The sequence below is a fragment of the Pyxicephalus adspersus genome, chromosome 4 (genome assembly GCF_032062135.1).
Source record: "Pyxicephalus adspersus chromosome 4, UCB_Pads_2.0, whole genome shotgun sequence".
In the NCBI taxonomy this organism is placed as follows: domain Eukaryota; kingdom Metazoa; phylum Chordata; class Amphibia; order Anura; family Pyxicephalidae; genus Pyxicephalus; species Pyxicephalus adspersus.
Window position 1 is genome coordinate 70,288,339 of NC_092861.1, and position 23,521 is coordinate 70,311,859.

The following is a 23,521-nucleotide window of genomic DNA, read 5'->3' on the forward strand; positions in this document are numbered from 1 at the left end:
GACCCTGTCCTGAAGAGCTTACAATCTAGAAGGTGGGGGAAACATTTAATTGTTCTGTTCAGTTGGGGAGATTTATACCCCAGAGCTGCTTCTATTCCCAATGCAAATCTAAAGAAAAGCTGAAAAAGATCACCTGCACCTTCATTGTTAATAATAATCATAATAAACAATATATTACACAGCCCTGTACATTAAATAATGATAGATACAAACAATGACACAGGAGGAAGAGAGTACCCTGCCCCAAAGAGCTTACAATCTGATTCATCCCTCAAGCATCTCGAGGTGAGATGGAAAACATGCTCAGTTTGCTTATTAAAGCAGGACTAAACGCTTACATCCTAAAATTGTGAGCAGATAGATCCTTTATTACAGAAGGGACAGGGGATGTATATAAAGTAAAACATGTTTAAGTCTTTAGTACTGAATGGGAGCCCAGAGCCTCCTGTGATACATACATCATGAATCCCAGGAGACTCCTGGCTGCGCCTGCTGCCCAATCTCGGGCATTTTCCTACATTGAGTGTAAACAACTGCCATGGTTACTGTTCATCAGAATTAAATTAGATTATGATGACCTGTCTTTGAAGTGCATTTTACACATGTCAAAGGCAAAGAAAAAATGTGGTCATGAAAACTTACCTTTAGAAAAACATACTTGTCAAGTAACACTTTTCAGGCTGCCCATGTACATAAAATGTATGAAATGAACACAAATTACCCACACCGAGGTATGCAGTTGCATTTCGGTAGCTAGCTCTAGGGGTAAGTGCTTATCTTCAAATAAAGAAGAACAGTACTTTCATTTATTTGGGGATAGGCTGGGTAAGTACTTGCAGCAGGGGTCTAATGGGGCTGGCAAAGGTAGGAAAGCCGTGCCCCCATTTTTTTCAGGAATGGGCACTAGTGCACACTACTAATTTGTAAAGAACTTCTTTGATTGTCCACAGCGGTGGCCAGTCGGCCCTCCCGCGGGGTCAAGAGAAGGTCCCTGCGGGGGGAGGGGGCACTTGCCACAGCTGCGGCCCATGCCTCCCGTATGGAATTGCAGGCTCAGGGCAGTGGGCGGGTTGTCTCTCTGACCACAACCCACCCAGGCTCAGACCTGCGATGGGAGAGTGGGCGGGTTCTGGCATCATGACGTCACTCTGGGAGGAAGTTTCTTCTCCTTTGAGTGACACATAGGCAGGGGTGTAATGGGGCGGGCACGTTTACATGGATAGTACCGTACCCCCTGAGTTGCAGCTGTGCTAGCTAGATTAATCACACTTCCAGTAACATTGAAACACAAATGCATGACATAAGTTTGGGTATATTCTTTCTGATGCTCAGAGGTATTGCTAGGTTTCCAATAGATCTGGGGCAACCCTGACCGGTATTGGTGGAGACAATTGTGGTGCTTTAACATATTCATGTATCTGATGGCTGAGGTGGTGAGGGCAGCCCTTCTTGCCTCTCCAGCCAAGTGAACCTGAAGGTGGTAACAGATGGCACTAGGACACTAGATGGGTATAAATGCTGGTGGCTGTAGAATGTAAACTGCAGGGCAGGTACAGGAGGAGTCGTCCATTATACACACACATCAGGGGTCAGTATGTGAGAGATGCACAGGAGCAGTAGCTATGTAATGGCAAGTGGTTAGTGAAGTGCAGAGATAGCTGATAAAGATGGTGTTAAATAACTAGCTGGACCCAGGATTTATATTGCATGTATATTTTATATGAAAATAAAGACTGTTATGAAAAAATGGATGGTTGGAGAAGGTAACCTACAAGCAACGCAGTACAACAGAGTAGGAAGAATCAATGTTAGAGTCATGAGATGGCTCCAGGTGGTGTCGTCTCCATAACAATGTAGGCATCATCAAATGGAAGATCAATTAGCCATGGAGGAACTCCTAGCAACCTCTGAGGAATGCTGGTTGAGAATGGCTGCAACCTATTAGTTGACAGTAGAATATCAATAATATCCTGTAGGGCTGAAGAGAACATGAATCAAGCTGAAGTGTGTGTGTTTTTTCACTTAAACCTCCCTGGCAGTCTGATTATGTCAGTATTTTTATGTCAAAAGCAGTACATTGTTTTGCGTGGAAATTTGTTGTTTAATACTTAAGGCCTGTATTTCTTAGAAATAACTCCCGAGTATGATAAATTTGAAACACAAATCATAAATTCAAATATAATAAATAATTATAAACAATGTAATTACCATGTAATCTGCTTTTAAATTTCCTGCCACGCTACTCCTCCCTAGCGTACCGACGCATCACATCGATCGAGCCGAGGATGTGATGCAGAAGCCGGCCGGGGATCTCTGGAGGACGCCGCTGGATCGAGAGGAGCGGGTAGGATTTTTGCTACCCCGAGTGTGGCTGAGGGTTACCGCTTTTAGTACATAAGATTCACCACAAGCCACACTCGGGATCACCATCAGGGGAGTTTATAGGCATCTGTGTATTTGAGTTTGACACCACTGGCCTCGGGGATCGAGAATCAATGGGAACGCAAAGCCTCCTGGGATACCTACATCACGCATCCCGGGAGGCTCTTGGGTGCTCCTTCTGCGCATGCCCAAGCACCTTGAGCATGCGCAGAAGGGGCCCTTTTGTCAAAAGGGGGAAAAAAAGCATGCGCAGTGAGATCGGCAAGTTTTTTCCCCAACTATGTCACCCAATCTCGCAGCTAGGTCAGGTGACGTAGTAAGAAGAAACATGAAGAGGAGAAGAAGATGGTGGTGCCTGGAGCGCCTGCCGGAAGACGAATGCCAGGACGACGTGGGACCCGATGGAAGACACCTCCAGACTGATTGATTAAAGGTAAGTGAATTTTTTTTTTTCAGCGTTTTTGAGTTTAGTTCCTCTTTAAGCTGTTCCTTGCCCAACTTTTTCAGAACAGTGTAAACACAGCAAACCATCATCGTGTCATTTTGCAAAAAATCATTATAATGATCAATATTTACTGGAAAACGTAAAGCTTTGCCCAAAACAAACATGGCAGCGTACGACTCAGTGTGCTTTAGCCAGTTCCCTTTCCGCCTTCAGAAGCCAATCAGGAACCAGCATTGCGGAAGTGGCAAATTTCAAACTTGCGGCTGCTCTTGTTGTACGGAGCTGGGGTGGGAAAGTCTGTGTACCGGAGCAACGTGCGCATTGCATTCCCTCTGCAAAGAGCCCCGGCAAAATATCGGCCAGGAGCGGCAGCCAGGACTGACAGGTGTGTGACGGAGAGTTTGTATTGCTGTGTATGCCACACCCTGGGTTCTGTCTGTATGTATAGCACTGTGGTGATCAGTGCATGAGAGCTGACAATAATACACAGTGTTATATATCCCGGAATACACAGGCCTCAGTGCTGCACATTATACACTCAGGCCTGATCCTCTCATATAAATACCTCCTCACCCAACTATTCTCTAATGCTGTGCATAGTCTGTGTGCGAATTTATATATGTATGTGATATGTATGTATGTATGTGATATGTATGTATGTATGTGATATGTATGTATGTATGTGATATGTATGTATGTGATTCCTATGTATGTATGTATGTATGTGATTCCTATGTATGTATGTATGTATGTGATTCCTATGTATGTATGTATGTGATATGTATGTATGTATGTGATTCCTGTGTATGTGATTCCTATGTATCTATGTATGTATGTATGTATGTGATTTCTATGTATGTATGTATGTGATTCCTATGTGTGTGTTTTAGCGGAAATTTTAATAAATAATCATACATTTGCAGTTTGGCAGAAACTCCTTAATTAGAAATGTAACAAAATCACCTAAGGGCAATAAGTATTGTATAAGTGGATCTATCACATTACAGGTTAGTTGTATGGTTGAGTGATGCATGCTGGGGGCTGCTGAGTGACCAAGCATCCCACTCTCTGTCTTGCTCACCACAGAACACAATTCTGGATGTGCCAATCCTGCCAGCACAACACCAATGTGACAGACTATTGGATACAATCTGGTTATGTGCGGGGTAAGGGCGAGCTCTGTACTGCTCTTACCGACTGTGGTTTCTATGCCAGTAACAGTAATGGATGATTTATAGTGCGAATTTGTGATCGGGCAGAGTTTTATTGCAGAAAGGGACTGGCAGTGTTCTTTTGGCAATAGACATTCTTTCCTGCCTGATCATTCTCTTCATATGTCAGAATAGCTGAGCTTTCCCTGCAGTTGCCAAAAGGGAATGAACTGCCGCATGCCTGTGCAGAGATTGTCATTGTCCTGGCCAATCAAGATGGCATAGATTGGAAATGGGAATGGTGGTGCCCATGACAGAACTGAGACAGATAAGTATAAATTGGGTTTAGTTCTGCTTTAAACTCTGCACAGCAAAAGCAAGCTAGGGGTTTGCCTCTATTAAGACACTTCCATCGATCAAGTAATGTTCTCAAGGAGACAGTTGTGGGGAGCAGGGATGATTTCCATTACTTTAAAAGCAACATGCTAGCTAGGTCCTTTTCAAAACCAGTTTTGGGAAGAGAAGTGGTGTGTTTGAAAATCTGTCATAATATTGTTCTCTGGGTCCCTTGGGGCAGAGACTTGCTCCCTTATTTGCATATTTTTAAAGGTAGATACTTCCACAGAAAATTAGAAAGAAGAGGACAAGACTAAAATTTGGTGGTGAGGGGGGGGAGGGACATTTAGTTACAGTAGTATAATGCGCTCAGGCTGCCACCATGCCAAGAGGGCGTGTTTAAGACTGCCTGGTCTTAGAGGACACCAATTGAATAAAGCTATCATAGTGCTTGTGAAATCTGTTGGTAGGAGAGTATAGATGCCTATTCATTTTTAAGCTGGAGTTCTACTCTAATTTTTTTACTTTTGAATTAAAGTTCAAGTTAGGTGGTATCACCTTAACTGAGTCAGAGATGGCTATAAAACCCGCCTAAAGTTTTAACCCCTCCTGTTCTATCCATAGCTATAGAATGTTTCTGCTTTCTAAGGCACTATGAGCATTCTGTTAAAAAAAAATATTTTGGTTTCTTACTGTAATTTCTTTATTTGGTTCATATAAAAGCTTATAAGGTCTACAATTTTTATTTTTAAATGATGGCTAACTTTTGATGTCTTTGTTCATTCTAGAACTGCGCACAAAATGGATGACGAAGATATAAGTGAGAGGAAACTGAAAATTGCATCCATCCTCGACAGAGTTAAAAAACTGAAAAAGACTGAGGATACTTTGATGTATGGCAGTGAAGATAACTGGACAGGCGAGTTGATCCTTACAAAGTCATCTGCTGATACAACAGGTAAGAATCGGGTGATTTGTGGCTAAAAATGTATAGGGCTATGTATTGTTATATTGTTATAAATGTATTGTTCCTCTCCTTTATAAGTGTGTGCCTTATGCTTGCTGCTTATGTAGGTCTGACACCTTATTTAGGCAACCTATCCGGTAGGGCAGAATAGGATTGATACCAGAGTGTTGGTATCAACAAAATGTCTAATGTCTGGATCTCTAATAATGTTTAAAAATAGGTGCCTACATTTTGGTGATAACATAGCATGTGTGCCTACCTTAAAGGTATACATTAAATAGAGAGTGGTAATGGTAGATGAGGCTGCCAAAGTATTCCCCCAAAAAAACATTTGTAGTCTTGCTTACACCAATATTCTAATCGGTAATGAAAAACGTGACAGGAAAGATGTTATTAAGAAAATTAGCATTTGTTAATCCAAATGGGATTTCCTCAAAAGCTGTACTAAATGGACCAGATTGCTTCTTTACGTCCCTCTCACTTTTCCAGGTTTTTCAGAAAGTCAGACAACCCATAAAATTGCCTAATTTCTCAAAGCTGCACAACTCACTTTGTTTCACTGATAGGTTCTGTCACTGTTGTGTGCATGTATTTATTTTTTAATGCTCCTGGCGAGAATTTGCAGGGTGACCTAGAAAAAAGGTAAGGGTTGCCAATGAATACTATTTTCTCATTTGCACTATTTGCACTATGCTAAAAATAAAAATATACCCTCAACAATTTACTGGTTTTGGGAGGCGATTATTTATTATATTTTGCTTATCTTTATCCTCTTAGAACACTCCGGCTTTTTTAATTCTCTTCTCACACCAAAGACCTCAGAAGAATGGCTGACTTCTCTTTTGAAGTTAGAAAACACAGGACTTCCACAGATGGACCAAGTACTGCTTAATCGATTGCTTGAGAATTACAGTCATGCTGTTAGATCCCTTCCTTCAGAAAAGCATAGCCACAATGAGAGTTATGCCAAAATCTTGGTACGATTTGGAGAACTGAAGACGTAAGTATGACTATCTGTTACTTCAAATACCTTCTGTCATTATGCAATAGTCTGTCAGGGCTAAAGTAGTATTTTCCATAGTGTGGGAACTTGCTTTTTGTGGTACTCGCCCTTGCTCTAAGTGGGACACTCTAGGGCAGTACAGCTGAACCATGACTGCGAAAACACTCAGGAAAAACTGGACATTCATTTACACAGCCTTAAAGGTCCTTGCTGTATCTTTGTAAGAATACCTGATGTATTAGTGTGTGTATTAGTGTGTGTGCTAAGATGTTTTAAAGCTGCGTATCTGATTTCAAATTATTGTGTTAGTAGTTGAATTTGTTTGAGGATGCAACAACCTGACATGTTAGGAGTTCTGTGAAGTGTGCATGATGGAGATGCAAGAAAGCTCAGATTATCGTGAGACAGAGTTTTCATGATTTAAGGCAATTCAACAGGTTCACTTATCTGCTTTACCTGCTGAGCTAAATTTTTGATTGCATTTCTTTTGCTTCCCTGTAACTGTTTGGCTATTGGAAGCCATGAATGCTCCAAATCCCAAGAATACTTTTCGCTTGTTGTCCCGAAATATTTTGTGAAAAGGTTTTTGGAAGTTATTTTGGGCAGACTTCAGTTGTAAAGCAATTTATTTGTTTTATTACATTACATACCAAATGTTTTTTTTCCATAATAATTACGTTTGTTTTTTAGCAATTTTAATTTATATATTATTTCACTTTTATTTTAGTATTCTGGACCCAGATGAGGCACGTGACCAGTTCCAAGTTGCAAGTTTAAGCAGCAAAAAATTTGCTTTTGTACATGTTGCCTTTGCCCAGTTTGAGATTTCACAAGGTACTTGTCACTGATATTTAAAAAATGTTATCTTAATATTTTTGATATTAGGTCACCTAAAAGGTATGAAATTCTAAAGTTAAAGTCCACAGTTCAGTTTCTGGTTTAAGGTGTTGCATTTTCACATTATAGCATAGCATTTTTTAAAAATCCTTCTATATGATTTACGCAAACTTTTTATCCTTATTGAGGCATGAGCAATTGGCCATTACAGTCTCCACAGTGCTCCGTTTTTCGATCCTCATATTGGAGGAAAATGGGCCTGTAAACCTAAAGAGTGGATACTAGGGCATGCATTCTTCTTGAATACCTTTTAGTTTATCTATTAACATAAAGAGTAGATTTTAAGAACTGAGAATATCCAGTAAATGCCTATACCAGACTATAACTGTCTATACCAGAACTGGCTGATTGGGAAGAACTTTCAAAGGATATGCTGGCTAACGACTGTCCAAACTGGATTTGTATCAGAGATGTCCCTTTCTATTAGATAGTAAAGGAAAATCTCTTAAATTGAAAATAAACTGCAAAAGAAGTGTTAACATTTTTTGGTTCTAGGCACACAAAAAAACAAAAAAATTGGCTTAGATATAATAGATATTAAAAATATTGGGGTTGCTTAAATTTTCTCTTGGTTTCAGTGTTGGATCATGTCTGTAGCATGTGTAAAGCATGCATATCCAAGCTGTCTGAACACTTCAAAATGTGATAAAGGTTTTTCATTTCCCAGTATTCCCTCAAAAAGCTTTTCTGTAGTGAGTTATTTTAGGAATATGATGTCTAAAAAACCATTTCAGTAAAAATTAAAAAAAGGACTGAATGCAGAACTTTTAGTTACCATTTCCACTTGTATATGTTTTAATTTTCATTTATTTTAACTTTATATTGCCCTTTCTATTACCCAATGTTATTATACATAAGTTACGGTAACGTCTTTATAACCAATGCTAATTTCTTTTTAGGAAACTTTAAAAAGGCCAAGCAAATTCTCCAGAGAGGAAAGGATTGTGGAGCTGTTCCAGCTGAAATGATTGAGCTGGCTTTGAAAAACCTGCAATTAAGAAAAACTCAATTGATATCAGATGAAGATAAAGAAAATTTATCTTGTTAGTTGTTGTTTCATTTAACCAATTATTGAATTAGCTTTTGTTATCCTAGTATTAATTTTTTTTATTTATTTTTTTTTGCAGTGTCTCTGGGCCAGTATAATGGAGAAAATGGTCCAAGCTGTGCTATTGGGAAACCAAATAAAACAAGAAGTGATAGCTCAGGAGAGCTGTCTGTCAACATGAGATTTTTGTTTGGGTAAGCTATATCTTTTTATGTTTTGTCTTTGAGTTTCTAAATTAGACATGATATAATGTGTAATTTTTATAGGGAAAAGATAAGTTCCCCTGAGGATTGCGATGAGATGCCACGAAAACCTTTAACCAGTGTGCCTAATAAGGTAATTTTTGTCATTTGTTGGACTGCCTATCATACCTCTGCCAGATGTAAGTACATATTTATTACATGTATTAACTGAGTTTCTATTTTGTTTCTATCTTTTGTAACCCAAAAGACATGTCAATTTGGAAGGGTTCGTGTACAGACTGTAACATCCCCTGATGATGGCGCAAGCGATCGTGATGTTTTCCCCACCTCAAGTGTTAAAAGGTAAATGTTTAATCTTCAACAATGGGTTAGGTTACCTTGTGTCTTAGTACCTTTATTTTTTATTCAATATATATTGTATACAGTCAGATAACTGTTAGACTTGAATCTAGCTCATATTTTGTTTGTGTTGCTTTGGCGTGTATTTATTGCTGCAGATTTTACAGATTTGAAAATACCTAACCATATGAGCTTTAAGTGATTAGGCATATATGGTCACATATATTATTTTTTTTTTTTTTGTGTGTTATTGTTTATTTGGGTAATTAAAGTGAAAATTCTGTTGGCTTGTTTTTGAAGTGCAATACCCTTTTTTTAATTTAAAAAAACAGTGCAGCACCTCCCTCTAATTCTCGATCGCCTATTCTGTGTTTTTGAGTTTACTTCCTCTTTAAAACTCCTTCCAGTTTATTTTTTGCAGTTTGTGTGTACCATTGGGAAAATTGTGCTGTCCCTGAGATGCAGAAAAAAGGAAATCTCCTGAAATGAGGGGAATTAAAGTCTTACAATTGCCGCTGTAACAGGTGTTCCTTTTGGAACATTCTGATTCTGTCTTTCTGCAGAGAACTCTAAGAAAAAAATTATAGCCTTTCATTTTTTTGATTGAGCATCAGGATAAATAGAAGGATGAATCTCCCCAGTGGTCACAGACATAATTACTTAGCTCCCCCCCCCCTAGCGTTCTAACTGTCCGTATTTCCACACAAAATGCGTTTTTTTTTTTTTGCATGTAAATTTATTTTACATTGTAAGCTATAGTAGGCTATAGTTCTTGGGCATATCTCGACGAAATATGTCCAATATATTTAATAAATTTATTATTTACCTTTAAATAAAAAAACACAAAAATCTGTTAAAAATTAAAAAAATAGTGAAACCTATAATATAACTGTACAGACGCATGTATAATGTATCATATATATATATATATATATATATATATATTTCTTTGTATTGGACTCAATACAGCTATTCTGTATTGAATCCAATACAAAATTATTTGAATTGAAACACCGGAGATCGTCTCTGCATTCGCCGGCTGGAGAACAGAAGATGAGGACGTGTCCCCAGGACCTACGGGGATCAGCAGGACGCAGACGGAACAAGGTAAGTGTTTTTTTCTAAGTTTTAAGTTACCCTGAGTGTGACTCTAGATTACCGCTTTTTGCAGGTACATTTTACCTGAGTCACTCTCAAGATTACTGCTAGGGGGTTTAAGTGGACTAACCCTTCTCCATACCATCCAAACCTCATTAGACTGTAGCTGCCATGGCAGTCTGAATAAAGAATCTTTATAACCAAAACCTAAATTTATTTTACTGCTAAAGCAGCCATACACTTCAAGATAACAAACTAGGCTTAATGTAATTTGTGTTTTGTTTTTTTTTCTTTTAGGCAACCCTCTGGTCCTATGCAACTACCTGTCTTTCCTTCTTTGTCCAAACCCAAATGCGTAGAGGATGAGGACCTAAAACCTTTAGGCAACAAGGTTAGAATGCAGCTAAAGCAATACTGCATGTGACCATGTCAATATTTTGTAGCTTTGTCCTGGTATGATATCCAATATTTTTTGGCTCAATATTGATTTGCATATATATTTTTCCCCACATGGTGATAGTGCATTGGTAGTCTTCCTGAGCAATAGGCACCATTGGTGGTGGGTATGGGACTTAACCCTAATCAGTCAAAGATGGTTTATGTAAAATACAGCACTATGGGTTTCAGCTATAGAGTTGATGCTGAAAAAGCTGAGTAGTTAATTTAACTCGTTCTGTTACTCTCTAGTGCTATTTTTAATAAAGTGAACATATGTTAAATAAAATAAAACAGACCCAAAACATTATAAGCTAAACATCTGAAAGCACTTGACTAACAATTTTTTTCCCCAGTCATACAGCATCACAAGCCCAACAAATCAGCAGCAGTTGAATGAGAACAGCGTTGAGATGGAGACTGCTTCATCAGTAATAATTAGGACAGACACCAGCATCACTGTGAGAAGAGATGAAGGTATGATATTTACCTCTGGAATCCATTGTTTTTTCATTTACCATTCCTTATGCATTAGTTTGTTTTATATTCCTTCTTTGATAGTAGTTTGTGCATATGTGTTTAGTAAAGATTGTCTCATATATTCTGGGTACCCTTTATGTCTTCAAGTACAAAGGCCGATAGTGTTATTTAGGTTTATATTGTGAAAACAAATTCTAGAGTGTCATGTTAGATGTCGTTTAACCACCTGGCAGTTACACTGATGTCTAGATTTCTGTACCAGAAGTGGTACACTGTTTTTCAAGAAATTTTTTTTTAAATTGTAGACCTGTAACTTACAGAAAAATGTCCAAACAAGGGTCTAGTAGATATCATGAATATAAAAAAAAGTTTGAAAAACAATCATGTAAAAAAAAAAAAAAAAAAAATTTACTTTTAATAAAATTAAATAAAAAACACAAAAATCAGCTTAAACAAGAATACATGATACACCCTCCTCCTAACAGCATTCCCATTGAACCAACTTACATTTTCCCCCTCTTTCTCTGGCAGTTTATGGAATGTCAGATCTGTGGCAGTAAACTAACCTCCTTTCTAAATCTCTGAACTTCTGTCTCCCACTGAAACGTGGCTTTCCTCCTCAGACTCTCAGCCTCTGCTGCTGTACTCTCCTATGGAGGCCTACACTTCACACATACCCCTATGTGTAACCCTGGTAACAGGGTCCCATTCTTTCCTCTAACTGTACATACAAGAGTCCTCCCTACCCTGCCCTCTCTAAATTTCACCTCATTTGAAGCACATCCCCTCTGTCCGCCCACTACTCCATATTGTTGCTGTTGTTTATTGCCTCTGTGCTGACTTCATGGACTACAACACCAGACTGCAGCACTTCTAACACTGAACTCACTGTCACCAAGCAAAATTATTTCTCTGCTGTCATATCCTGTCAAGCTTCCAACCCACGCAGGCTTCTCAACAATTGGCTCCCTCCTAAACCCCACACCTGCTTCTCTCTACAACTACCTTCTCTGTTCTTATCCACCCCTTTCACCCATAAATCATTAACCTCCCTCAGCCCAGTTGGCTTCTGGATGAAGTCTCTTCTTTTTTTATCTCCTGCTACTACCTGTTCACTTGTCCCAGTTACCTCTGATCTACTTTGTGACCCCCACTAAGTGAAATATTCAATCTCTCCTTTTCTACTGCTATTCCTCTGCTTTTGACACTGTTGATCACCACCTTCTAATCCAAATCATAAACTCATTGGTATCGGCGACACTGCTCTGTTTCCCTTCTACCCTACGCTCTCATCCCTCCTCCGTTGACCTTCTAGTAACTTCCTCTCTCATAACCTCATTACATGCACAACCCCAAGACTTTTCTAGAGCTGCCATGACTTTGTGGAATGGTCTTTGCTCTTCTTTTTTGGCCAGTATAGCAGCAATGGGTTGGCATCAGACTGGACTTTTTCATATACAGTTATGCTGGTTCACCTTTAATTATTTCAATTATAAATTTGTGTGTACTTTATAAATGTGTAATTTGGGTGCCTTCACAATTGTAGTTGTCTTACCAGTTTTAGTGGATCTTTACTGCCCATGTGTATTATTATGCTGGTTTTACAACCCTCTGTTAATTCGAACAATCTTTTATGTTAGGGCAAGAGGATGAGTATTGATCCCAGCGCTTTTCCAGCGGCCAGAAGGGTACCTCCGCCAGTGATCGATACTGTTTTAGCCTGCAGGACACCTGCCAAGCCACAGGAGGATTATATGAGCTGGTAATTTCCTTTTAGAGAGTCTCTAAACAGATTGGTTTATGCTTTGTCAGTTTCAACATTATCCTTTTTGTTTAGTTTCAGAACTCCTGTGGTGAAAGAACCACTAAGACCACTTTCCATGTTTTCTACTCCATGTGACAAGATGCCCAGTTATAAACTACCACATACTCCAGCCAATCCTATTTTACAACCTTCAGCTTTTCCGGTAAAGTAATTCTGTTGATCATAAAAAAATGTATTGCTCCGGAATCTTCTTCTCCTGCATGTGACTGGTTTGGTGCTTTAACTGTAGTTGAAGGTCCTAGGTTCCTGCAACAATGGAGCCTGCTTGCACACCCAAACATGCACATAGAAGACTTGTAGTCAGTCTCTATGATTAAGCCCTGTTGGGAAAACATCACAGCGAGAGGTCTATTTTATTCCCTTACATTACCAAAATGTGTCATGGGGCAGCAGTTGTACCAAGTGGCATGCTAATGAGAACTAGAATGTTGGCTGCTTTCCAGTTGCGCACTCATTCTTTTTTGCTTTCATGTGATAGGTGTGATTTAATGTGAAATTGCCAGAAACAGGGAAGCTGTCAGGGGTCTTAAATCTTATTGATCAGAACCCCAAGCACTGTCACATTTTTATCTATAACTGCAGTGACCGCACTTTTTTGGCTTGCAAGCTACTTTTTAAATGACCAACTCAAAATGATTAACCAACAATAAAAATGCTAAACATACATTTATTTAGTTATATACCGAGTATGACACAGAAGTGACTGAAGCTAATAACACAATAAATGGCAGAACATTGCACTACAAGACTATAGTGACAGGAAAGCTACAGTTCACCTGTCATAGGAGAATGACGTGCTGCACATGAAAAAGAACTGCCAATCTGTACAAAAGTATCTTGGTAATTAAACCCTTACACCAAGCCTGAACTGACTTGGCTGCCCAGCACTGCTCACCTCAGACTGCCCTCTCTGCTTCCCTCCCCACTCCTCACTAGTACACGGAGCCTTCTCACACAGAAAGACATCCCCAGCATCCCCATAGACATGCAGCTGGGCTGCTAGTAAACAGCAGGGAGGGGTAAGGAAGGGCTCTAGAATCGACTGGGGTTGCCTTTGGGATCGACTGGTAGATGGCGAATGATGTTTTGTGCACCCCTGCTCTGTACCATCGTTTACCGAGTGTAGTGTGGATAGGCACAACATGAGTACAAATCATTCCATATACTGTGTAGTGTATGGGCAAAGTGTGAAAATGCAGTTTGTAAAAACATCCCATATTACAATATTTTTTTAATGTTGTAATACTATGTATGCCCTTGTATGAGCCAGATTTTGAAAACGACGGAAGAGAAGAGCTTTGTATGCAATCACTGGGTAGTAAAGGGAGCTTGTTTGGGAATCTCTCAGTGGGTGAACATTCTTTTTCTTCATGTAAGAGATCTCCTTTACTTTGGCTTTTGGCGTTATGTCAAACCGTTGTTACAAGTTCTGCAATGCTGAACTGGGCTATGGTGGAAAATCTTGTACTTTAGTTGTCTTTCTTTAGTTGCTTAAAAAATTATCAATGTGTTTTCTTTTTCAGATGACTCCATCATTTGCGTCAAATGACTGTATCGTAGTCAAAGGAAGAATTTATATAGTTTTAAAACAAATTGGCACTGGTGGCTCTAGCAAGGTAACTATTGATTTAGTTTAGCAGCCTATGTGAAGTATATTTCCTTATGGCTTGTTTTGAGTAAAAAGTAGGTAAGTGTAAGCCAAATAATTGGTATATAGTAGTAAATCTCACACATTTTTTTTCTAATGATTTCCCCTGAAAAAGAGAAAATGTTCTAAAGCTTGGGTTTGTAAAAATTGAAATTGTTGCTTAAAACATTGGCACTAAAGATGGTCTTGCTTTAAGACTTCATATTTGTCTCTTGAATCTTTTCCTTTGCTAATTTATATACCTTGATCACCCTTTCTTTTTTTTTCATTCTCCCATTATCGAATTATTATCATGTATATTGTATTACAGGTATTTCAGGTCATGGATGAGAAAAAACATTTGTATGCTATAAAGTATGTGGACCTGGAGGAAGCAGACAGACAGACTATTGAAAGTTATCAGAATGAGATCTCTCATTTAAATAAACTTCAGCAACACAGTGATAAAATAATCCGGCTGTATGATTAGTAGGTGTATACATTTATTTTTCATTCTTTATGTATGTATGTATGTATGTGTGTGTGTGTGTGTGTGTGTGTGTGTATATATATATATATATATATATATATATATATATATATATATATATATATACATCTAAAAGAATTCTGCCTTTTTTCCCTGCAGTGAAATTACAAAGCAACACATCTATATGGTAATGGAGTGTGGCAACATTGATCTAAATACATGGCTGAGAAAAAAGAAGACTATTAACCCATGGGAGAGGAAGAGTTACTGGAAGAACATGCTAGAAGCAGTTCACACAATACATCAGCACGGTAGCCGATTTATTTCTTTCTTTGTGGCATATTTTATATACTTGCATTACTAGCATTATTTGGTAAAGAGATTGGAAGGCAGTCAGAAGCTTTACGTCTTAAACACTGCATTTACACTACAGGGACTGTGAAAAGAAAAGTTAGTGCATAAAAAAGACCAAACATAATGATCACAAAATAACTAAAGCACCATAATGGCTGTTTGAAGGGTCTACCAGTAGTTAAAAGGTACAAATCGAAAGCAAAACCAGGAACTTCCAGTAGGAAAGTTGCATTACTGGTCAATCTGGACTTCCAAAACGGGGGGAACCGTGTAATTGGCTGGTCCAGTTCTTAAAGAGGAAGGAGAGGGACTGGTGACATCCATTCTAAAAAACAGTCATTCATTACCTGACTTCACCTAGCCCTGACCACTTCTTTCTGTAGCACTTTCTCAGTTGTCCTCCCAACATAGGCTGCAGTGTTGGGGTAAAGAAAGCTTATGGGACTCAAATGAGGGTTTGACTCTCAGGGAAAGTAAAGACAACTTTGTATAGTTTATGAAGCTTGTGCCTCAAATAGTAACTGGAATTGGTACTTGATTTTTACTTTCATTCATTAACAAGTGTAACTGGGTCACTGAAAAAAAAAAAAAAAAAAAAAAAAAAAAGATGCTGTAGACTATAGGCTCAATTTTTAAAGTGAACATACAAAATAGGGTATTTTTATTTTTTTGGCCCATAGGTTGTTTTCAAAGCTAGCACACCATCATCAGGCTCTTTGTTTAAAAACTATTTTAGCTTAGGCTAGGAACACATGTGCAATAATGGTCGTTAGAAAACAAATGATCGATTTTTCACGATTGTTTTGAACGATTGTAATATGCACAATTTTGTACATGCTGTAACGATATGATCGTTCAAATATCATCCACCAATATTGTACACACACTTGATACGATTGTTTGAACGATGCAGAAAGCAACATGTACAGGAGAAAGTGTATAACAGAAAATCCACGATCACTGAACGACCGTACACACAATAGATAGCGAATGATCATCGCCCAAGCAGATCCGGCGGGACGGTCGTTCGTTTCCAGCGAGATTCCTTGTTTATTGCCGTCGTTGGCCAGTCCCTGTGCAATTTTTTTGTTAACGATTGTCGGACATTAGTCGTTCGTTTCCAATGATAATTATTGCACATCTGTACGTAGCCCAAGTCCAGTCAAATTTAAAGTTTTAATCACATAAGTAACACAATTGGTGCTTGTGTTCCGTAAATCAGGTCTTATAAGCAACTTTTTCAGCACATAGAATGGATGCCATCTGGTCCTGGATCATTGTTGATCCTAAATTTGTTGAATTTTTATAGAGCTCTAAAATGATTTACCTTTTTCCAACAAAGGAACAAAGTAGATGCAAGAAAAACCTTTTCAAAAAAAGATTTTAAATTTTTGACAGAAAATGTACATTGTTAAAAATGTTTTTGTCTGATAAATATTTTTTCCTTTTTTCAATTTTAGAACCACAGAATCTTTGCTAATTTATTGTAAAAATAATGATGATAAAAGCTTCCAGTATCAGAAATTGCTGCTTTTTCTTATTTTAGGTATTGTTCATAGTGATTTGAAGCCTGCAAACTTTTTGATTGTTGATGGCATGCTTAAACTAATAGACTTTGGGATTGCTAACCAAATACAGCCAGATGTGACAAGCATTGTTAAAGATTCTCAGGTAAATATATCTAGAATTCCTGAACTTTCTACTCCATTTTCCTAACTTCTTTACAGACCCTAGTTTTTGTAGCATTTAGCGCAAGCTTGTGTGGTGTTTTCTGATATTTTAGGACTATATCCAATATTAGTCTGGTTAATATATCTTTTGTTTAATAAACCCCACCACCTCACTTTTTTTCGTTTTGTTTTTCTTGAGTACATTTAAATGCAAATATATTCTGCTTGTTTTCATTCTAGGTTGGCACAATCAATTACATGCCACCTGAGGCTATAAAAGATAACACTTCTTTTGGTGAAAATGGAAGGCCAAGGTCAAAGGTAAAATGCCACGTCCAATTCTTTTTTTGCTTGGTCATGTGTCCCCATTTTTTTTTGTTTCTGTGTTTATTAGTGTTGGTCGAATAGCTCACTATTCGATTCGTCAGCTATTCGCTCGAATAGAGCAAAATTATTTGGGTGGTCGAATGTCAGTCGTACACCATTAAAGTCAATAGGAGGAAAAATTTGTGTTTTTTTCAGCACTGTGTAGAGCTTCTACAGCCTCCAAAAAGATGTAAAAAGATACATTATCAAAAGATACATAATAAAAAGATACATAACTATTACATACCCCTGTACTTCACATGAATAATAAAGAACACCTGTCACATCAATATTAGGCTAAAGCTAGGTACACACTTCCAATAATTATTGTTAGAAAACGAACGATTACGACCGATCAACGATTATGCACGATTATACTTGAACAATCATATTGTGCACAATTCTGTACATGCTGTAACATTATGATCGTTTAAATATAATCCACCAACAGTGTCCACATGCTAGATACAATTGTTTGAACGATGCAGGGAGTGACATGTAAAGGAGAAAGTGTACCGCAGAAACATGCACAATCACTGAACCACTGAATAGTGGAAGATCGTCAGCCAATCAGATCCACCGTGGCGGTCGTTCATTTCCAACGACAATCCTCATTGGTTGGCGTCCTTGGTCACATTTTTTTGGCCAATCTGTTGTTCATCGGTCGTTCGACGGTCATTTCTAACGATAATTATTGGAGGTGTGTATGCAGCTTTAGTCTACACGAACTGTTTCCCCAGCGTTTAACCTGAGGCTTTTAAAGCCTATATATATATATATATATATATATATATATATATACATACATATATAAAATGTGTTTTCTTTTTGGCTGCGTACACTTGTTCAATAATTGTCGTTGGAAAGGATCTTTCACTGTCCTATCTAACTACAAAAGACTGAAAGATGCATAAATGAGCACTGAACATACAGTGCCATTCTGCTCTATGAAGAGGGAAGGGGGAAAACCATAGGGCCGCACCCCGCTGCACTCTCTCCTCTTCACTTGTATCACAATTGTTTGTGGATCTGCCAGGACCGATCTATGAACGATGTACACATGCCAGATTCCCGTCCGATATCAGCCCTGAGGTGATCATCAGATGTGTGTACATAGCCTTGGTTTTATTTGTGTATATGTGTTTATATCAAAATATTGTTTTCTACTTTTAGATTAGTCCAAAGGGTGATGTGTGGTCCTTGGGTTGCATACTGTACTGTATGACTTATGGGAAGACCCCATTCCAACATATTACTAATCAGATCACTAAACTGCATGCAATCTTGGATCCAAGTTATGAAATAGAAATACCCGATATACCGGAGAAGGACCTTCAGGATGTTCTCAAAGTAAGATATTTTTTTTTCAATAGGGTCAGATTTATGAAAGTGTAAAGTGCCGTAGAAATTTTTGTAGAGATTTATCTTTGTGTATATAAGACTATTTTTTTTGAAAATGATATAATATATTACTTGGTTGTTGAGCACGAAAATATTTACTAGAGCAGAACTTGGCATGAAACCGTAAATTCTTAACAGCACGTTTCCTTCTCTGTACTCCACTGACTTTAGGACTCCGAGGCCAGCAAAACCTACTGGAAGTTAAGCATTTCTCAGTTTAGCAGTGAGAACAATGCAGTTCCACCAATTACACACTGATTTTTGGTCCAATTATTTTTAGGTATGAGGTAGGCTGTGGTTTATATAATGCAGTCCTGGGCAAAACAAGTATTCATCTATTTGTATTGTTTGTGAGCCTGGCAGTCTTCAAAAGACTGATAGTGTTTTTCTGTACCAATGGAAATTTTTTATGTATGTGGATTTAGTCTGTGACCCACATAATACAAAAATCACCTGAATCAATACTGCTGTGTTTTCTGGCTTTCCTAAATGAAAAAAAAGAGAACCAGAGATTCCACTATGACTAATGTGAACCTTGTTCCTAATAACTTTATGGGTTTTAGATAAATGGATTTGCCTTGTTTTACACTGTAAAGCAATACCGTTGAAATGAGGCTGTTTTATATTGACATCGTTATATTGCTTAATTTATTCTTCTTACAAATTGTCACTTATTTCAGAAATGTTTAGTAAGAAATCCCAAGGAAAGGATATCTATTGCTGAGCTGTTAGTGCACCCATACGTTCAGATACAACCTCAGCCTCGGACAGGCAAGTACAAGATTTTTGTGTATAGTTTGTTTGTTTCTGTTTTTTGGGGAGCTCCAGGGGGTTGTTATAGTAAGTAGTTACAGATGATCTGAACTGCTAATATATTGGACTTGTAGGATAAATGTGTTGTGTTTAATGGTAAACATAATTGTAAAATTCTTTAGAAGGATCTGTCATTACCATTTTTTTTCTTGAATGTTTTAATAAAGCATATTAACATTTGGGAGAAATTGATTCTCTATCATATAGACTTATATTTGTTGTTTGATATTTTTACTTGGTTATAGATCAATTACGTAATGATGCTACAGAGGAGATGAAACGAGTTCTTGGACAACTTATTGAACTGAATTCACCGAATTCCATATCCAGAGCTGCCAAGGTGAAAAAATGGCTTTAATTATAAATAGATGATATTGACCTGTTAACATGCACATGCTCATTTGACTTGAATATTGATTTGCTTGCTGTCATTTACATGCCAAGGTCTACTAGTTATCATTTACAGGATATCCCCATTCTTTCCCAATAATTATACTGATACAGCAATTTTTTCCTAGAGCGCGCGTGAATAGCAGGTATTGTAAATTTTTACAGCTGATGATTCATTATATGCCTTTAACCTTCCCTTTTAGTGTTCATGTATTAGGGTAATACAGTTAAGTTCAGAGTATGTACGCTAATACATTCTTTTCATTTAGGTAAATGCAAACTGTTTCAACATTTTTGTTATCTTTTTGTTTTACAGAGTTTGTATGCACAATATAGCAGAGGCAAGAACCTTGATTTGTCCACAGCTAGCAAACAGACCAGTCAGAACACATGGACTACTAAGTGATAGAAGAAGGAGCAAATAAAGATTGTGCCCAAACCCCTGTGGTCACTCTAGACTAACTAGAGTGTCCACTGTGTCTTCCAGTACAGATACCACTGTTGGTTTGTAAATAGAAACTTGCTTGCACAGGGTGTGTATTTTTTGGTCTTTTCAACAATATTTCCACTCTTCCAGTAAGACACTGTGGACCCGTTAAAAGCAGTACAAAGAGAAATTGAGTATTTTTATCATATATTGGTCAATACAGTATTCTTATATGTTTTGTATTTTTTTTTTCACAAAGGCACTCATTGTAAACCTAAATCGGTTTGTAAATCTCTGCAAATATGCCTGGATTTACCCCTTTCTGTGCATGTTTTCTGTTATTTTTACATTTTTCATGTACTGCCATTATCACTATAAGGTCCTGACAACTGCCATTATCACTATAAGGTCCTTTACAAGCTGACAACAGAAACCAACTAGTATTTTTTAAAACAAATGCATTTGTTGCTGTGCATTAAAAGGTATTGGTATTTGACCCAAATACATTTGTGCTGATATGTTTAGACAAAATACTGCTGGACAACCACATTTTTCTGGTATAAACAAGAATTATGCCATGTTTCTAGAAAATGGATATTTCTGAATTTTCCACACTGACAAAAACACTTGAAACCTTAAAGATGTACATAAAACTCTGATTATCACACTGCAACCTCCCTCTGTGAAATGTGATTATTTGGGGGTGGGGGGGCTTTTAGCTCTTGGGCTGCGAAATACCAATCTATGTTCTGTAAATAGGTTTCTCTTCAATACTATATTTTTTGTAAATATGAATTAATGCTAATGCTATTCTAAAAAAAAAAAATAACTTCACCAGTGCGAGTGTTTTTTTTTTTTTTTTTTTTTGCTGTATAGGTGCAGTGCTAATATTGGGGATAAAGCAGTGAAATTTAAAGCACAATAACAAGTGCTAATATATGCACTAACCTATGCATTTAATAATACTACACATTAATAGGGCAGTATGGTTACCTTGTTGCTGTAATTGGATAACCCCCTAAACTCCTGTAAAGTTTGTCTACTATTACCACATTTATAGTCTTCATAGGAAATCAGCCAAATGTACCTTTTCTTTTAGGTAGAGGAAAAAATGTAGAAATTCTCCTCTGCCTATTGCTTGTGTATGTGTTAACTTTGGGTAATTTCCCCTCTTTTCCTTCCTGTCAGGAAAGCATGGGAGGGAAGATATTCCCATTGGGTCATGGAAAGCAATAAAAACACCTATCTGTATATTAGCAAAGAGCTAGAATTGTTTGGAATTTTTTTGCATTCTGTTTTCTTATGCGGGTGCATACATTATCAGACTGTTCCAAAGCTCACCTGAAAAGCCTTGTACAGATGCTAGATTTTCATTCTTTTGTAAAGATCTGGCGTTAGTACGGTGGTCCCGAAACATTGTTTGGTGATTCACTTGGCTAGATTGCTAAATGACAGAACACTAATGACCTATATTATTTACTATGGCACAACAGTCATTTCCTTCTTCATAGAAGCTATTATGTTCCACTGTTACTGGGAATGATTATTTCCAGTGACGGTGACAAAACATTGGTATTGTTGATCACTGCACATGTGCTGCTTGACTTGACGCAGAATATTCTTCACAAGCTGTTGGAACAGTGTGAATTTACCATGCAGATGCTCCTGAACATTTATACCAGCCTTGGCATCTCATTAAAGCAGGAAAAGATTGAGCTGTGTTGGAGCAAAGAGGGATTGAAGCTGGTAGCAGTAACAACCTACTAACAGATCTATTAACCTTAAGCAGAGGGGAAATATCAATGTAAAACAATAGGCTCTGCCTGCTTACTCTTGTTTCCCAGCACTTTTACAAATAAAATACAGTTGGCGGAGGAGCTTGAGGCTAAAACGTCTGTGACTGCTGTTGCCCAATGGATTCAAGCTTTTTACTGTAAAGGTTCATCACACAGTAGTGTGTTATGGTGTCATTAATTTTCAAGGACAACCTAAAGTGTCTTTGGAGGAAATTTGTACCATAGTGCACTAGTTCGTGCTGGAGTAAAAAAAAGTGAAAAATATCAGGAGTGATTTTAGGGGCCTATTCAAAATGAATAGGCCATGCTAATACAATGTACTGCAATTTAGCTAATGCATGTTTTATGTGTTCGTTTCATGTATGAATGTACAAGCTAGGGCAATGCTCTTGCTAAATGGTCAAGATAGCAAGGCTGATTTATTATTGTTAAGAATATTCTCTTCAGCTTAAAGCAAATTGCTGTTCCCTTTAAATACCCAGTTATGTGCAGATGACTTTCAATTGACTGCATAACTGAAGTAAGTATTTAAGCAATTATTAGAGTGAAGATTCTTTACTTCCTCAGTAAATCATCCTCAATAGGTCAGTAGTCTAGTTTTGTTACAAAATATCCAAGCTAATTTTGATGTCTCTGACAATATTTTAGTCTATTTTTAAAATAAGTTGCTGGTTGGCTGCCCTGTTTTCTTTTCAGGTTAAAAGATTCAGCAAGCAATGAAACATTGAGTCTACACCCCAACTGGCATTTTTTATTGGAAGCATGATGGTGGTTTTAACCTTTCTTCAACACAATAGCTGGAACTGGGCTTTAAGCATTTATTCATCCTTACAGATGAGATAAGGGGTCAGGTTGCTTAGCTAGCTGTACCATTTTAGACTTTATTTTATTTTTTACTCTTTGCCATATCTAAATGACCTACTTAGGTAGCATATCTGGTAACTGTACTGCTCTATTAGTGAGTTATTCGTCTGTAAACCCTAAAGATGTTGTTAAAATATCACTTGAGCAACTTTTCAATTCTTGGTTTTGGCACATTCTTGCTATGTTGTAAATAGCCTGTTGGCCATTTAATGTGCTGCTAACTATTTTTTATTAATAGCAGCATGTGGTACGGTGGTCCAGCACTTAAAATCATCCTGCTAATCTGTTCTTTAGATATGATACCACATTTTAATTTGCAGCACAGCACTTTTCTAGTCTTTTTTTTCTTTTCATATGATTTATTTAACTATGGATATTTCTTTTAGGCATACCCTTTTCTCTTTTGTTCAGTGTAAATATTTGCCTGGTTTGTTTCTAGAAAACATTGTCCGTTCAACCATAAAAATGCAAAATGTAGTTATTAGTGTTGAATTAAAATGTGTTGTAAAATGTTTGTTCTTGTATCTTTTTTTTTTTTTTTTGGATTTCAAGTTTGCTATCCAACAAAGATTTCATTAGCGATTTGTAGTATAAGTAGATAAGTAGCCATATTGATCTGAAATATGTGAAACCTTTACAATACAGTTACCTTGCAAAGGCTCTGTTTACTCTTGCTTGTTGCTGACATCTTCACTTGATTGTTTGATGTTGTCC

At 37.5% G+C, this 23,521-nt stretch overlaps 1 protein-coding gene across 1 annotated transcript; it reads left to right on the forward strand.

Moving 5' to 3' along the window:
- The first annotated feature begins 3,078 nt into the window (after window positions 1–3,078).
- Window positions 3,079–23,321, forward strand: TTK (TTK protein kinase). Its single transcript, XM_072410188.1, has 21 exons — window positions 3,079–3,212; window positions 5,103–5,272; window positions 6,059–6,281; window positions 7,012–7,118; window positions 8,081–8,224; window positions 8,309–8,423; window positions 8,496–8,565; window positions 8,680–8,774; window positions 10,167–10,260; window positions 10,661–10,864; window positions 12,425–12,546; window positions 12,622–12,751; window positions 14,133–14,225; window positions 14,568–14,725; window positions 14,886–15,037; window positions 16,627–16,751; window positions 16,991–17,071; window positions 18,290–18,466; window positions 19,198–19,288; window positions 19,576–19,670; window positions 20,037–23,321. Exons 2-21 carry the CDS (start codon window positions 5,116–5,118, stop codon window positions 20,124–20,126), a joined length of 2,523 nt encoding a protein of 840 aa, XP_072266289.1. The 5' UTR covers window positions 3,079–3,212; window positions 5,103–5,115; the 3' UTR covers window positions 20,127–23,321.
- The last annotated feature ends 200 nt before the right edge of the window (window positions 23,322–23,521 follow it).

What these genes read in the sequence shown, in the direction of transcription:
- TTK (XM_072410188.1), top strand. Translation starts at nt 5,116, where the DNA reads ATGGATGACGAAGATATAAGTGAGAGGAAACTGAAAATTGCATCCATC. An exon ending in TACAACCTTCAGCTTTTCCG is followed by an intron (nt 12,752 to 14,132) that starts GTAAAGTAATTC and finishes TTTCTTTTTCAG; the next exon opens with ATGACTCCATCATTTGCGTC. An exon ending in ACAACCTCAGCCTCGGACAG is followed by an intron (nt 19,289 to 19,575) that starts GCAAGTACAAGA and finishes ACTTGGTTATAG; the next exon opens with ATCAATTACGTAATGATGCT.